At 51.1% G+C, this 16840-nt stretch overlaps 1 protein-coding gene across 2 annotated transcripts; it reads right to left on the reverse strand.

The window, feature by feature from the left end:
* Positions 1 to 305: 305 nt before the first annotated feature.
* On the reverse strand, positions 306 to 16388 carry stil (STIL centriolar assembly protein). Of its 2 annotated transcripts, none has more exons than XM_079740662.1 (16): positions 16180 to 16388; positions 15988 to 16098; positions 15542 to 15699; positions 15096 to 15262; positions 14218 to 14540; positions 8995 to 9078; positions 8621 to 8707; positions 8399 to 8537; positions 7319 to 7422; positions 5439 to 5532; positions 4491 to 4880; positions 3652 to 3772; positions 2749 to 2830; positions 2508 to 2622; positions 1912 to 2174; positions 306 to 1173 (listed from the first exon to the last, which is right to left on the reverse strand). In XM_079740662.1, the coding sequence occupies exons 1-16, from the start codon at positions 16248 to 16250 to the stop codon at positions 570 to 572; spliced, it is 2913 nt and encodes a 970-aa protein (XP_079596788.1). In that variant the 5' UTR covers positions 16251 to 16388; the 3' UTR covers positions 306 to 569. The 2 variants fall into 2 exon arrangements, with proteins under 2 accessions (XP_079596788.1, XP_079596787.1); XM_079740661.1 differs by having other exon boundaries at positions 306 to 1233.
* Positions 16389 to 16840: the final 452 nt, after the last annotated feature.

Consider the following 16840-nt stretch of genomic DNA (forward strand, 5'->3'; position numbering starts at 1 on the left):
TTAGTGTGGTTGGTGTTTAGTGTGTGGACGTGCTTAGTGTGGTTGGTGTTTAGTGTGTCTAGTGTGTGGACGTGCTTAGTGTGGTTGGTGTTTAGTGTGTAGTTGGCTTAGTGTGTTAAGTGTGTGGACGTGCTTAGTGTGTTTAGTGTGTAGTCCTGCTTAGTGTGTAGATGGACATGTTTAGTCACTTAACTTCCTCTCGTCCAACTGATTAAAAATAATTTATTTTGAATTCCAAATATACATAGAGCGTGATCTGATTTCATCTGGAACCAGAATGACATGTTCAGGGTAAGAGGCCCAGGACCAGAGGCCCTGGTTCTGGAGGACCAGCGCTCAGTGGGTCGGTGTTAAAACACTACACAAGTGGGGTAAGGGTTAGTCTGGGTTGTTTACGGCCGTACTGGTTGGGTAAGGGTTAGTCTGGGTGGTTTACGGCCATACTGGTTGGGTACGGGTTAGTCTGGGTGGTTTACGGCCATACTGGTTGGGTACGGGTTAGTCTGGGTGGTTTACGGCCATACTGGTTGGGTACGGGTCAGTCTAGGTGGCTAGTTGAGCTGGTTTATCTAGAAGAGTTTGGGCAGCTGTCGGAGTCTGCTAACATCCAGAAAGTTCCCAACAGAGCCTGCGGCCAGGGAAGCGCTCTGCCAGACGGCCCCCTGGTCCTGGGTCCTGCTGGACCGGGCCAGGAGATGAAGCTGGGGCTGCAGCTCCCTGATCAGCTGGCTCTGGGGGAGACTGGACCCTGTACCAAGTGTGGAGCAGGGGAGGCCGTCACACTGCTGCTGCTCCTCCGGCTCCTCCTGCTCCTCCTCCATCAGGCCGTACCTCCTCATGTAGCCCCGCGTGGCCAGGGACATGTTGCTGGGCAACAGGACGCTGCGGTCCGGGGGTCCCAGGGTCGCCCTGCCGCCCCGGACGCCTGCTGACAGTCTGGACAGCTGTCCGTCACTCAGGTAGCGCAGGGCGATGGCGTTGGCCTCCAGGCTGAGGTCCACGGACCCCCCGGGGGGCAGCGGGGCCAGGCTGAGGTCCACGGACCCCCCGGGGGGCAGCGGGTCTGTGGGAGTCGGGGCCAGGCTGGGGGGGTCCATGGGGGCCAGGGCCAGGCTGGGGGGGTCCATGGGGGCCAGGGCCAGGCTGGGGGGGTCCATGGGGGCCGGGGCCAGGCTGGGGGGGTCCATGGGGGTCGGGGCCAGGCTGGGGGGGTCCATGGGGGCCGGGGCCAGGCTGGGGAGCAAGGAAGGGTTGAACTGCATCACATAAAGGACCACTGCAGCGTTAGAAAGACTCCAGCTCTTTAAGGATGGACCACAACAAGGTGGACCAGTGGAGTGGACCAGTGGAGTGGACCAGTATAGTGGAGGTGGACCAGTGTAGTGGAGGTGGACCAGTGTAGTGGAGGTGGACCAGTGGAGGTGGACCAGTGTAGTGGAGGTGGACCAGTATAGTGGAGGTGGACCAGTGTAGTGGAGGTGGACCAGTGTAGTGGAGGTGGACCAGTGTAGTGGAGGTGGACCAGTATAGTGGAGGTGGACCAGTGGAGGTGGACCAGTATAGTGGAGGTGGACCAGTGTAGTGGAGGTGGACCAGTGTAGTGGAGGTGGACCAGTGTAGTGGAGGTGGACCAGTATAGTGGAGGTGGACCAGTGTAGTGGAGGTGGACCAGTGTAGTGGAGGTGGACCAGTGTAGTGGAGGTGGACCAGTGGAGGTGGACCAGTGGAGGTGGACCAGTGTAGTGGAGGTGGACCAGTGGAGGTGGACCAGTGGAGGTGGACCAGTGTAGTGGAGGTGGACCAGTGGAGGTGGACCAGTGTAGTGGAGGTGGACCAGTGTAGTGGAGGTGGACCAGTGGAGGTGGACCAGTGTAGTGGAGGTGGACCAGTGTAGTGGAGGTGGACCAGTACCTGTCTTCAGTGTTGAGGTCGGGTCGGAGGTCCAAAGTGACCCCCAGCTGCTCCTCATCTCCCCCAGACATGTCCTGCTTCCTGTAGGAGCGTGCATGGACTTCCTGTTTCCTGTAGGAGCGGGCGTGGACTTCCTGTTTCCTGTAGGAGCGGGCGTGGTCACCATAGGGTAGCGATGATGAGGGTGAGGAAGATGATGACGGTGAGGAAGGTAATGGGGACTGGTCGCTCAGCGACGCCTGAAGCCGACTGCTCACCTGCAGCTGGAGATAGAAGGTGGGGTTAGAGTCCTCCACAGGTGGGGTTAGAGTCCTCCACAGGGTGGGGTTAGAGTCCTCCACAGGGTGGGGTTAGAGTCCTCCACAGGTGGGGTTAGAGTCCTCCACAGGGTGGGGTTAGAGAGTCCTCCACAGGTGGGGTTAGAGTCCTCCACAGGGTGGGGTTAGAGAGTCCTCCACAGGTGGGGTTAGAGTCCTCCACAGGTGGGGTTAGAGTCCTACTGTAGGGTGGTGTTGGAGGCCTACTGTAGGGTGGTGTTGGAGGCCTACTGTAGGGTGGTGTTGGAGGCCTACTGTAGGGTGGTGTTGGAGGCCTACCTGTAGGGTGGGGAGGACGTGGTCTGATTGAGTGGCGCTGGTATTAAAGAACATACTGCTGCTCGTTCCAGGGACGGGGCTTTCAGCTCCGCTACTGCAGTGTAGCTTCTGAGTGCTAACAAAAAAAACGGTGTTAGCAACCAGCAGCATCACCTCCTACCCCGCTGTTAGCTTCAGTAGTGCTCATGCTAATATACTAACAGGCTGTTAGCATCAGTAGCGCTCATGCTAATCTACTCACCAGTCTCTTAGAGGAGAGGCAGGTCGGTCCCCTCGGGTCCGGTCTCTGGGCGGCGGGCTGGACCTCCAGAACAGACTGGCCCCTGAACCCAAACACACGAGGGCTAGGGTTAGGGCTAGGGTTAGGACTAAGGGAGAGGGCTAGGGTTAGGGCTAGGGTTAGGACTAAGGGAGAGGGCTAGGGTTAGGGCTAGGGTTAGGACTAAGGGAGAGGGCTAGGGTTAGGACTAAGGGAGAGGGCTAGGGTTAGGGTAAGGACTAAGGGAGAGGGCTAGGGTTAGGACTAAGGGAGAGGGCTAGGGTTAGGGCTAGGGTTAGGACTAAGGGAGAGGGCTAGGGTTAGGGTAAGGACTAAGGGAGAGGGCTAGGGTTAGGACTAAGGGAGAGGGCTAGGGTTAGGGCTAGGGTTAGGACTAAGGGAGAGGGCTAGGGTTAGGGTAAGGACTAAGGGAGAGGGCTAGGGTTAGGACTAAGGGAGAGGGCTAGGGTTAGGGCTAGGGTTAGGACTAAGGGAGAGGGCTAGGGTTAGGGTAAGGACTAAGGGAGAGGGCTAGGGTTAGGACTAAGGGAGAGGGCTAGGGTTAGGGCTAGGGTTAGGACTAAGGGAGAGGGCTAGGGTTAGGACTAGGGTTAGGACTAAGGGAGAGGGCTAGGGTTAGGGCTAAGGGAGAGGGCTAGGGTTAGGGCTAGGACTAAGGGAGAGGGCTAGGGTTAGGACTAAGGGAGAGGGCTAAGGGTGAGGGCTAAGGGAGAGGGCTAAGGGTAGAGGTAAGAGGAAAGGGGACTGTTAAGGAGGATGGGTTAACCAGGACATAGAGAGGGTTAAGGGTTAAGGAGAGGTAATGTGTTAAGGAGTAGGTTAAGGGCTTGGTTTTGATTCCACGGTTGGAGAACATGGCACTACCTGTTTCCACAGCAACACTGGCAGTTGTGGGAGGCAGTGTCTGCGGGCGGGGGGGGGGGCCTTCCTCTGAAGGTCCATCTGGCTGACCACTGAGGGCCTTGGGCTCCAACAACATCTGGATCTACAGAGGCATGTCAAACATCAGCTTCACGACCTCCTGAGCCCCCTGTAGTCACCTGAGCCCCTGTAGTCACCTGAGCCCCCTGTAGTCACCTGAGCCCCTGTAGTCACCTGAGCCCCCTGTACTCACCTGAGTCCCTCTAGTCACCTGAGCCCCTGTAGTCACCTGAGCCCCCTGTAGTCACCTGAGCCCCTGTAGTCACCTGAGCCCCCTGTAGTGACCTGAGCCCCTGTAGTCACCTGAGCCCCCTGTAGTCACCTGAGCCCCTGTAGTCACCTGAGCCCCCTGTAGTCACCTGAGCCCCCTGTAGTCACCTGAGCCCCCTGTAGTGACCTGAGCCCCTGTAGTCACCTGAGCCCCCTGTAGTGACCTGAGCCCCTGTAGTCACCTGAGCCCCTGTAGTCACCTGAGCCCCTGTAGTCACCTGAGCCCCCTGTAGTCACCTGAGCCCCTGTAGTCACCTGAGCCCCTGTAGTCACCTGAGCCCCCTGTAGTCACCTGAGCCCCTGTAGTCACCTGAGCCCCTGTAGTCACCTGAGCCCCTGTAGTCACCTGAGCCCCCTGTAGTCACCTGAGCCCCTGTAGTCACCTGAGCCCCTGTAGTCACCTGAGCCCCTGTAGTCACCTGAGCCCCTGTAGTCACCTGAGCCCCCTGTAGTCACCTGAGCCCCCGTAGTTACCTGAGCCCGCTGTAGTTACCTGAGCCCGCTGTAGTTACCTGAGCCTGCAGCAGCCGGAGCTGTCGTTCCTGGGCTATCAGCATCTGGTAGGCGTGGGAGGGCACTCCCTCCTCCCACGGCGGCCGTCCCGCCTGGAGACAGGAGCAGGGGAGGGGGAGGGCGGTCTGGAGGGCTCCAGGGTGGAGCTGAGGAGAGGGACGAGGGGATGGGGCAGGCCCAGGAGGGGTGGAGCCACACTCAGGATGGGGGAGGATTAGTGTGGGCGGGGTCTCGGCGGTCCAGAAGCCTGCAGAGGCCCGGCTGAGAGGGGCGCCCGGGGTGGAGTGGAGGTAGGGGTGGCCCAGTGGACCGGAGCTCCTCCTGGAGGGGGGCAGGGAGGCGTCCACCAGCAGGGACAGCTCGGGGACGGAGGGCTGAACTCTTCTTGTCTGGACAACAAAACGGAAACAGCAGGCGTAACTATGGTAACAACGATGCTGTGATTCAGATGGACTTCACATGACGTACTGGGGTTCTGACACTTCTCCTCCCTACTTTACTTGGTCCTAAAGGGCTCATTCTTAATGTGCGCTCACACCCAGTTCCTCTGTAGCGTCTGAATCTCGGGGCGGCCCCTCCCTGCTTTGGTTCGTTTGGGCGGAGGTGAACACATTAACCGACAGGAGTGTGGACAGAACTCACTCAGGCAGTGCCACAACAAACCAGCTCAGGATAGCCTTGGTCAGCCTACCCACCACATTCATTTGAGCAGAGTTCTGAGGTCACTGAATGAACTGATCCAAAGAGTTCTGAGGTCAATAAAGAGCAGAATAATGAACTGATCCAAAGAGTTCTGAGGTCAATAAAGAGCAGAATAATGAACTGATCCTAAGAGTTCTGAGGTCAATAAAGAGCAGAATAATGAACTGATCCTAAGAGTTCTGAGGTCAATAAAGAGCAGAATAATGAACTGATCCTAAGAGTTCTGAGGTCAATAAAGAGCCAACCTGCTGGGGGGCAGCGTGGGGGCTGGGAGAGGGGCGGGGAGAGAGGTCTTCATCTTCTACCCCAGAGTCCTGGTCCAGCGTGGCTCCCAGGAGGCTGAAGACAGAGACCAGACCCTTTAGACTCTTTGGAGGCTGGACCACATCAACTACAGACCACAAAAATCACATCAACTACAGACACCTTAAACCACATCAACTACTGAGACCTTAAACCACATCAACTACAGACCACAAAAAACAAATCAACTACAGACCACAAAAAACACATCAACTACAGACACCTTAAACCACATCAACTACAGCCCACTTAAACCACATCAACTACAGACTACTTAAACCACATCAACTACAGACCACTTAAACCACATCAACTACAGACCACTTAAACCACATCAACTACAGACCACTTAAACCACATCAACTACAGACCACTTAAACCACATCAACTACAGACCACTTAAACCACATCAACTACAGACCACAAAAAACACAAACTACAGACCAAATCAACTACAGACCACTTAAACCACATCAACTACAGACCACCTAAACAACGTCAACTACAGACCACAAAAACCACATCAACTACTGACCACTAAAACCACATCAACTACAGACCACCTAAACCACTTCAACTACTGACCACTAAAACCACATCAACTACTGACCACTAAAACCACATCAACTACAGACCACCTAAACCACATCAACTACAGACCACTTAAACCACATCAACTACAGACCACTTAAACCACATCAACTACGGACTACTTAAACCACATCAACTACAGACCACTTAAACCACATCAACTAGACACCTTAAACCACATCAACTACAGCCCACTTAAACCACATCAACTACAGACCACTTAGACCACATCAACTACAGACCACTTAAACCACATCAACTAAAGACCACTTAAACCACATCAACTACAGACCACAAAAATCACATCAACTACAGACACCTTAAACCACATCAACTACTGAGACCTTAAACCACATCAACTACAGACCACAAAAACCACATCAACTACAGACCACAAAAAACAAATCAACTACAGACCACAAAAAACACATCAACTACAGACACCTTAAACCACATAAACTACAGCCCACTTAAACCACATCAACTACAGACTACTTAAACCACATCAACTACAGACCACTTAAACCACATCAACTACAGACCACTTAAACCACATCAACTACAGACCACTTAAACCACATCAACTACAGACCACTTAAACCACATCAACTACAGACACCTTAAACCACATCAACTACAGACCACTTAAACCACATCAACTACAGACCACTTAAACCACATCAACTACAGACTACTTAAACCACATCAACTACAGACCACTTAAACCACATCAACTAGACACCTTAAACCACATCAACTACAGCCCACTTAAACCACATCAACTACAGACCACTTAGAACACATCAACTACAGACCACTTAAACCAAATCAACTAGACCACAAAAAACACATCAGCTACAGACCACAAAAACCAAATCAACTACAGACCACCTAAACCACATCAACTACAGACCACAAAAAACACAAACTACAGACCAAATCAACTACAGACCACTTAAACCACATCAACTACAGACCACCTAAACAACGTCAACTACAGACCACAAAAACCACATCAACTACAGACCACATCAACTACTGACCACTAAAACCACATCAACTACAGACCACCTAAACCACATCAACTACAGACAACTTAAACCACATCAACTACAGACCACTTTGAACCTTTAACTTTAAACATCTCAGTGAAACCTGCTTTAGAACCTGCTTTAACCCGTTTCAATGCGTCCATGTGGACGCTGCTGAGGAACCAGTTTAAACCTGTTACCTGGACAGAGGGCCGGCGGCAGGTCCTTGGACCAGCTCCGTCTGCCGGGTTTCATCGAGGCAGAGATCAGCCTGGAGGTAGTGGCCCTCTGCTGGCTCCACGTGCTGCACCAACACATGATGAATGGAGATAATCACATGGTCATACATACGTTCCTATGTATAGAGATAAAGATATACATATTACACATGGGGGGCAATAGGAAATATATATTCAGATATAACAAATAACTAATGGAGCTATAGAAACATCCATCCCGTTTCTATCGTAACCACGTAAAGAGATAGATCACCCATTTGGCAAATTTAGCATATAATCGAATTCCCCACCATCTCACACACTGAGGAACCAGCCTCCTCTGAGCCTAGCCCTATACTCATTGAGGAACCAGCCTCCTCTGAACCTAACCCCAACCCTCTGAGCCTAACCCTAACCCTCTGAGCCTAGCCCTATACTCACTGAGGAACCAGCCCCCTCTGAGCCTAGCCCTATACTCACTGAGGAACCAGCCTCCTCTGAGCCTAGCCCTATACTCACTGAGGAACCAGCCTCCTCTGAGCCTAGCCCTATACTCACTGAGGAACCAGCCTCCTCTGAGCCTAGCCCTATACTCACTGAGGAACCAGCCTCCTCTGAACCTAACCCTAACCCTCTCAGCCTAACCCTAACCCTCTGAGCCTAACCCTAACCCTCTGAGCCTAACCCTAACCCTCTGAGCCTAGCCCTATACTCACTGAGGAACCAGCCCCCTCTGAGCCTAGCCCTATACTCACTGAGGAACCAGCCTCCTCTGAGCCTAGCCCTATACTCACTGAGGAACCAGCCTCCTCTGAGCCTAGCCCTATACTCACTGAGGAACCAGCCTCCTCTGAACCTAACCCTAACCCTCTGAGCCTAACCCTAACCCTCTGAGCCTAACCCTAACCCTAACCCTCTGAGCCTAGCCCTATACTCACTGAGGAACCAGCCTCCTCTGAGCCTAACCCTAACCCTCTGAGCCTAACCCTAACCCTCTGAGCCTAACCCTAACCCTCTGAGCCTAACCCTAACCCTAACCTTATGCACACTGTGAGGCTGAACCTTGAACAGGGTGAGGTCCTGGGAGCAGCTCAGACGCAGGACGGCCGTGGGTCCGGACTCAGCAGAGCGGACCTGGAAGAATCTGGGCTGACTGGGAGAGAACAGCACCAGTAGGAACCAGCCCTGCTCTGAGAGCACCCTGCAACACAAAAACACATACAATCAGTACACACACACCACACAACTGCTAGGGGAGCAGGAAGCTAACCTCAGGTAGCTCACCTGTCCTGGAGTGATGAGCTGTGGGAGAAGCGGAGACACCAGGCCCACACCAGGGGGTTGGATGGCTGGACCACTCCACTCAGCCACCTGCAACCGGAGGAGACACATGGAGCCTCAGTAGACACATGGAGCCTCTCAGACAGACAGACAGACAGACCAGACAGAGACAGACAAACAGACAACGATCAGACAGCAGACAGACAACGATCAGACAGCAGACAGACAACAGACCGGATAGCAGATAGCAAACGCACTAAAGACAACCGACAAACAACAGACCGGCAAAAGGACAGACTACAGGCAGCAGAACGGATAGAAGACAAATTACAGACACAAGACTACAGATGGCAGACCAGATAAGGAGAGGAACATACACTCCCACCAGGGGCAGGCTGCAGGCCTTGGGATCGGACTCCAGCAGCAGCAGTAGTTTACGGGTCTGGTCCATGGTCAGGAACCTGAAGAACGACACATGGATACACCATAGTATATACTAGTACAACCACTACTACCACTAACTAACCACTAACCCTAACCACTACTACTACTAGAGCTGCTCCATTATGGAAAAAATCATAATCACGATTATTTTGGTCAATATTTAAATCAAGATTATTCTAACTATTATTTTTTTGAGTTCAAAAACATGATGCATGTTGATGTCTCTCCCAAAAACACTTTGTAACTGAGAACTTTGAAATTTCGCCTTAAAAGAAATACACAAAATGGTCAAACAGAGAATGTTCAAATCTAAAGTAATGTATATATATGTATCCAGCTGTTCTGCGCTTCTATTAAACATTAAAAAAATAATAATAATAATCGAAAAATCGATTTTATTAGTTTTGTGATCGTTTGACGCTAAATTCGAAATCGACATTGACTACTACTACTACTATACCACCACCACCACACCACTACTATACATTTCACATGGTACACCATAGTATATACATAGACCCCACAAGACTACCACTACCACCACCACACTACTACCATACCACAACACTACCACCACCACACTACTACCATACCACAACACTACCACCACCACCACACTACTACCATACCACAACACTACCACCACCACCACACTACTACCATACCACAACACTACCACCACCACACTACTACCATACCACAACACTACCACCACCACCACACTACTACCATACCACAACACTACCACCACCACACTACTACCATACCACAACACTACCACCACCACACTACTACCATACCACAACACTACCACCACCACCACACTACTACCATACCACAACACTACCACCACCACCACAACACTACCACCACCACACTACTACCATACCACAACACTACCACCACCACCACACTACTACCATACCACAACACTACCACCACCACCACACTACTACCATACCACAACACTACCACCACCACACTACTACCATACCACAACACTACCACCACCACCACACTACTACCATACCACAACACTACCACCACCACCACACTACTACCATACCACAACACTACCACCACCACCACACTACTACCATACCACAACACTACCACCACCACCACACTACTACCATACCACAACACTAACACCACCACCACACTACTACCATACCACAACACTAACACCACCACCACACTACTACCATACCACAACACTACCACCACCACACTACTACCATACCACAACACTACCACCACCACACTACTACCATACCACAACACTACCACCACCACCACACTACTACCATACTACAACACTACCACCACCACACTACTACCATACCACAACACTACCACCACCACCACCACACTACTACCATACCACAACACTACTACCACCACCACACTACTACCATACCACAACACTACCACCACCACACTACTACCATACCACAACACTACCACCACCACACTACTACCATACCACAACACTACCACCACCACCACCACACTACTACCATACCACAACACTACCACCACCACACTACTACCATACCACAACACTACCACCACCACACTACTACCATACCACAACACTACCACCACCACACTACTACCATACCACAACACTACCACCACCACACTACTACCATACCACAACACTACCACCACCACCACACTACTACCATACCACAACACTACCACACTACTACCATACCACAACACTACCACCACCACCACACTACTACCATACCACAACACTACCACCACCACACTACTACCATACCACAACACTACCACCACCACCACCACACTACTACCATACCACAACACTACCACCACCACCACACTACTACCATACCACAACACTACCACCACACTACGACTAACACATTTCACATGGTACACTATAGTTTATACAAATACATATACGGTGGTACCACTAGACTACCACTACACTGCCACCACACTACACCACCACCACCACCAATAATATATCACCACCATACTACTACACCACCACCACCACCAATAATATATCACCACCACCACACTACTACACCACCATCACCAATAATATGTTACATTACATTTTGTCTTTAAGAAGGTCGTCTCATATCTAGCTGTGCGTCAGCTTTAGCGTCAGGACCCAGCAAACGAAGACCCGGGAAACAAAGACCAAGGGAGTCTCTCTGTGGGAGTCCCTCGAGGAAGACCTTAGAGGCCACGGTATAGTAGCTATGTGTCGTACTTCAATTATCGTTAGAATCTCTACTCATAGACGACGCCACAATAGATCCTCTGCTCGGCGTCGCAACCCATACAATCTATGCCATTTACCCACCCTCGTCATCACTGACCTTGAAGTGATGGGAGGACTCTGGAATTGCCAGTCAGCGGTCAAAAAGGCAGACTCTATTTCGGCCTACGCGTCCCTCAATACCCTCCATTTTCTGGCCCTGACAGACACCTGGATCACTCCAGAGAACTCTGCCACTCCTGCTGCCCTTTCCACTGTTTACTCTTTCTCACACACCCCTAGACCTTCGGGGCGAGGAGGAGGGACCGGACTCCTCATCTCTCCGATGTGGACCTATCAGGTCCTTCCACTAGAACACTTGGCCAGATCTGCATTTGAACTCCACGCTGTCACTGTCACCCTTCCTATTAATCTCTTCATTGTGGTAGTCTACCGTCCCCCTGGTCCCCTTCGTGACTTCTATGACGAAATGGATGCCCTTCTCAGCTGCTTTCCTGAAAATGGCACACCACTCGTTATACTTGGCGACTTTAACATCCTGCCAGAGAAGTTGCACTCACCTAAATTAACCAACTTTTTTGCCACCTTTGACTTAACACTATCCCCTTCTCCTCCCACACACAGGGCAGGGAACCAGCTTGACCTGATATTCACAAGGTCCTGTGGCACCTCTGCTCTCTCTGTTACCCCACTCCCCGTGTCTGACCATCACTTTGTTGCTTTTTCTCTCCCCTTAAAGTCCTCTCCCCCCCTCCTTTCTAGTCCCCACATTGTCACCACCCGCCGCAACCTCAAAACTCTCTCTCCCTCTACGTTTGCCTCAACTGTTCTGTCTTCACTACCTTCTATTGAACAATTCTCTCAACTATCCACAGAGGAATCCTCTGACACTCTGCTATCCTCCCTCTCCTCCTCTTTGGACTCCCTCTGTCCCTTCCACTCCAGACTGGCACGATCTTCACCCCCCCCTCCTTGGCTGACTGAATCTCTGCGGACCCATAGAGCAGAGTTGCGGGCAGCTGAGAGGAAATGGAAGAGATCAGACTGTCCTAATGATCTATCTCACTATCTCTTTCTTCTCTCAGGTTTCACCTCCACTGTGTCAACAGCCAAATCTGCCTTCTACCGGACCAAAATTAACTCCTCCGCCTCAAACCCCAGGAAACTGTTTTCCTTGTTCTCTTCCCTCCTCAACCCTCCCTCCCCTCCTCCTCCTTCCTGCCTCACTGCTGATGACTTTGTTACCTACATTACCCAGAAAGTAAAGGACATTAGCTCCTCTTTTATCACTGCCACCATCCTCCCTCCCCCCACCCCCACCTCTGTCTTTACCCAATTCATCCCTCTCACCTCAGACGAGGTCAACAGAATTATAACATCTAACCATGCCACCACCTGCCCCCTTGACACTATCCCTTCCTCCCTCCTCCAGGCTGTGTCAAACGACATCCTGCCATTTCTAACCACACTTATTAACTCCTCCCTCACTTCTGGCATTGTTCCAACATCTTTCAAGACTGCTAGAATAAAGCCTTCCTCAAAAAACCAACGCTTGATACCACTGACATCCTGAATTACAGACCGGTATCTCTTCTTTCATTCCTCTCTAAAACATTGCAACGTGCCGTCGCTAACCAACTGTCCTCCTATCTCTCATCTAACAACCTGCTTGACCCTCACCAGTCAGGCTTCAAAAAAGCACACTCCACTGAGACGGCTCTCCTCGCGGTGACTGAGTCCCTCCATGCGGCCAGAGCCTCGTCCCTCTCATCGGTTCTCTTTCTCCTTGACTTGTCTGCAGCATTTGACACTTTGAATCACCAGATCCTCCTCGCCACTCTCGCCGAGCTTGGCATAGCTGAATCTGCCCTTTCCTGGTTCACGTCCTACCTGATGAATCACACTTATCAGGTAACATGGGATGGCTCCCTGTCCAAACCTTGCACGCTTGATACAGGTGTCCCTCAAGGCTCGGTACTGGGGCCTCTTCTGTTTTCCCTCTACACCAGATCTCTGGGCTCTGTAATTACATCCCACGGCTTTTCCTATCACTGCTATGCTGACGACACCCAGCTATTTCTCTCCTTTCCCTCATCTGACAAAGCCCTGATTGCAACACGCATATCTGAATGTCTGGCAGAAGTCAGCACCTGGACAACTGCCCATCACCTACAAGGCAGTCGATGGAACTGCCCCTGCCTACCTCCAAGTATTAGTAAAGCCACACACCCCAGCTCGATCCCTCCGCTCAACTACCTCAGCTGGACGTCTGGTACCGCCATCGCTAAGAGCAAGCAAAGGTCGATCAGCAAAGTCACAACTTTTCTCTGTTTTGGGACCTCAGTGGTGGAACGAGCTCCCTACCGATGTCAGGACCGCAGAGTCGCTGACCAGCTTCCGCAAAAGACTCAAAACTCACCTGTTCAGAGTTCATCTCGACTCTGCATAGAAACCAATGCACAGCCACCATTGAATGTTGTACGTCCTGGCACTTGTACATTGCACTTATTCAAGGTACTTAATTGTGTAGCATCTACAGTAGCTGCTATCGTTGCTTTACACGGGGAGTGGGTTAGCCTAGCGATTGTAATGCTTGCACTTGGTTCTATGAACATCTTTACTGTACCGACAGCGATATATTGTTTCACTTCTTATGACAAATGTACTTATTGTAACAAATGCCCTTATTGTAAGTCGCTTTGGATAAAAGCGTCTGCTAAATGCCCTAAATGTAAATGTAAATGTAATATATCACCACCACCACCATACTACTACACCACCACCACCAATAATATATCACCACCACCACCACCACCACCTTACTACTACACCACCACCACCGGTCCTTCCATCTGCAGTAAAGTGAAGGACAGTCACAGTTGAAGAGGCTTACCCTCGCTGCTGCTTGAGGCCGGGTCTGGAGAGGCCGGTTCTTGAGAGGCCGGTTCTGGAGGGGCCGGTTCTGGAGAGGCCGGGTCGTGGGGGGACCGGGCTGGAGGGGCCGGGGAGGCCACTCAGGCTGCGAGCCAGAGCGGTGGGGATGATGGGAAGGGGTCGGACCCCCACCACATCAAAGCCCCCAGCGCAGCTCGCTGCTAACCAGCGCAGCGAGAAGCCCAGCCGATCACCCTGCTGGGAACAGCTGACCTGACCTCTGACCCCCAGCAGCTGGGACAGGTCCGCCACCTCAGCACCCCCACAGGCCTGCTGCAGGCCCTGGGTGGATTTAACACATGTTAAATCTGCTCTAGAATGTCATAAGTAAACACTAGGCTCTAGAACGTCAATAATAAATACTAGGCTCTAGAGCGTCATTAGTAAACACTAGGCTCTGGAACATCATTAGTAAATACTAGGCTCTAGAACGTCATTAATGAACACTAGGCTCTAGAACATCATTAATTAACACTAGGCTCTAGAACGTCATGAGTAAACACTAGGCTCTAGAACGTCATTAATAAACGTCAGTTGTTCAAACTGGCATACACTTCATAACTGGACACTATGCACTTCACTTGTTTTTATCACAATGTCTTGTTTTTATCATGATGTTTTTTTTAAAGATGTCTGAGATTTTATAGTCATACTTTGTAAGGTGACCTTGGGTGACTTGAAAGGCGCCTCTAAATTAAATGTATTATTATTATTATTAGTAGTAGTAGTAGCAGTAGCAGCAGTAGCAGTAGCAGTAGCAGTAGCAGTAGCAGTAGCAGTAGCAGTAGCAGCAGTAGCAGTAGCAGCAGTAGCAGTAGCAGTAAGCTGTCCTGGCACCTGGAAGGCGAGGCTGAGGTCTAAGGGGCTGGGCTCCGGGTCTCCCTGGAGGATGAACTCTAGAGGGACCACCACGTCCCCCGGGAGCAGGAGGGAGGGAACCCGGACACCACCCTGTTCACGACCCGGGTCAAAGCGGTCCAGGGACAGGGTCACACCCTCCTCATCTGAAGAACAACAAGGGGTCATTACTCTACTAACCCTACTAACCCTAACTCCACTAACCCTAACTCCACTAACCCTAACTCCACTAACCCTAACTCCTCTAACCCTAACTCCACTAACCCTAACTCCACTAACCCTAACTCCACTAACCCTACTAACCCTATCATTGGGCACCAATGATAGGGTTAGTAGGGTTAGTAGAGTCCATCGTCCATCGAGGGCAGCCTCACCTTAACCTTGAACACAGATCCATTTGACCTTCTCCTTCACAACGGACCCACCTTCATCCACGCTGATGGAGCCCAGCAGGAAGCAGCAGGGGGTGGGGTATCTCCTCTGGGGGGCGGGGTTACTCCTCTGGTGGGCGGGGTTACTCCTCTGGTGGGCGTGGCGGTGGGCCAGACGGAGAGCCTTCTCCAACACCCGCAGGTGAGGGCACCTGATGAACACATGAACTCATGTTAACCTGGTGAACACATGAACTCATGTTAATCTAGTGAACACATGAACTCATGTTAACCTGGTGAACACATGAACTCATGTTAACCTGGTGAACACATGCACTCATGTTAATCTAGTGAACACATGAGCTCATGTTAATGGAGTGTGATGGAGGTCAGGTTGAAGCTACCTGTCCCGGGGTCTACCTGTCCGGGGCTCTACCTGTCCCGGGGAATACCTGTCCCGGGTTCTACCTGTCCTGGGGTCTACCTGTACCGGGGTCTACCTGTAGTAGCAGAGCTGAAGTCCGACCGCGTCCCCAGATGGGCTCGGATCCCACAGAGAGGACCTGGACTTTGGGAAAGCCAAGGTAGAAGGAGCATTCCCAGGCGTCCTCCTGGGGATTATAGTCCATATTTCAGTATAATAATACACTCGAGCCACTACTTAAACCAGCAGGAGAGGTGCTCTTCATTACCTGGTCATGCTCAGGGTGTCGGCAGTCAAAACATCTCCATAAACAAGCGCTGGTAGTCCGTGAAGGTTCATCTTCCAGCTCCTTCTGTCGTCATGTGTGTATGTATAGATAAAACATGTATGTGTTCTAACACTTAACGTTGATAAACTTTGATAATCCTCTAAACTATGCGTTGAAATGATAAGTAAATTAAGATTTAACGGACTTCACCGAACTTCGCCGAACCTCCGAGCACCGCGCGCAGCTCCCAATGACTTGAATTGGCGCTTCTTCCATGGCATTCGCGGGTTAGAGAGCGTCGACCAATCAGAAGCCGTGGCTTGGGCCTCCTGACCAATGGCTGGATTTATGTAAATCACGTGTTACGATATTATTATCAACACTCATTTGTACTATATGTATCGATTAGGTACGCAACCTTTAACTAAGATAAATCGGACATAATACTTTATTAGTTACGTTTGCCTTCGCCCTCCTATATTTAAATTAATATTTAGTAAGTATATTCTTCCTGGTTATGCGCCGTCGACGTATGGTTTAACTGATTGGCTTATGGAAACGCTGTATGCTGTGGGATTGGCTGATTAGCACGCGGTCTGCTGTCTGATTGGTTTACAGATATGCTTTCTACTATCTGATTAGCTAATGAATATTTTCCCGG

This window comes from Pollachius pollachius, assembly GCF_949987615.1.
Source record: "Pollachius pollachius genome assembly, chromosome: 7".
Taxonomy (NCBI): Eukaryota; Metazoa; Chordata; class Actinopteri; order Gadiformes; family Gadidae; genus Pollachius; species Pollachius pollachius.

Coding starts and splice junctions, on each gene's coding strand:
- stil (XM_079740661.1), bottom strand. CDS start 16,250: ATGAACCTTCACGGACTACCAGCGCTTGTTTATGGAGATGTTTTGACT. Junction 15,263..15,541: donor CTCCATCAGCGTGGATGAAG/GTGGGTCCGTTG, acceptor GTTGTTCTTCAG/ATGAGGAGGGTGTGACCCTG. Junction 5,533..7,318: donor GCCGCCGGCCCTCTGTCCAG/GTAACAGGTTTA, acceptor CTCTGTCTTCAG/CCTCCTGGGAGCCACGCTGG.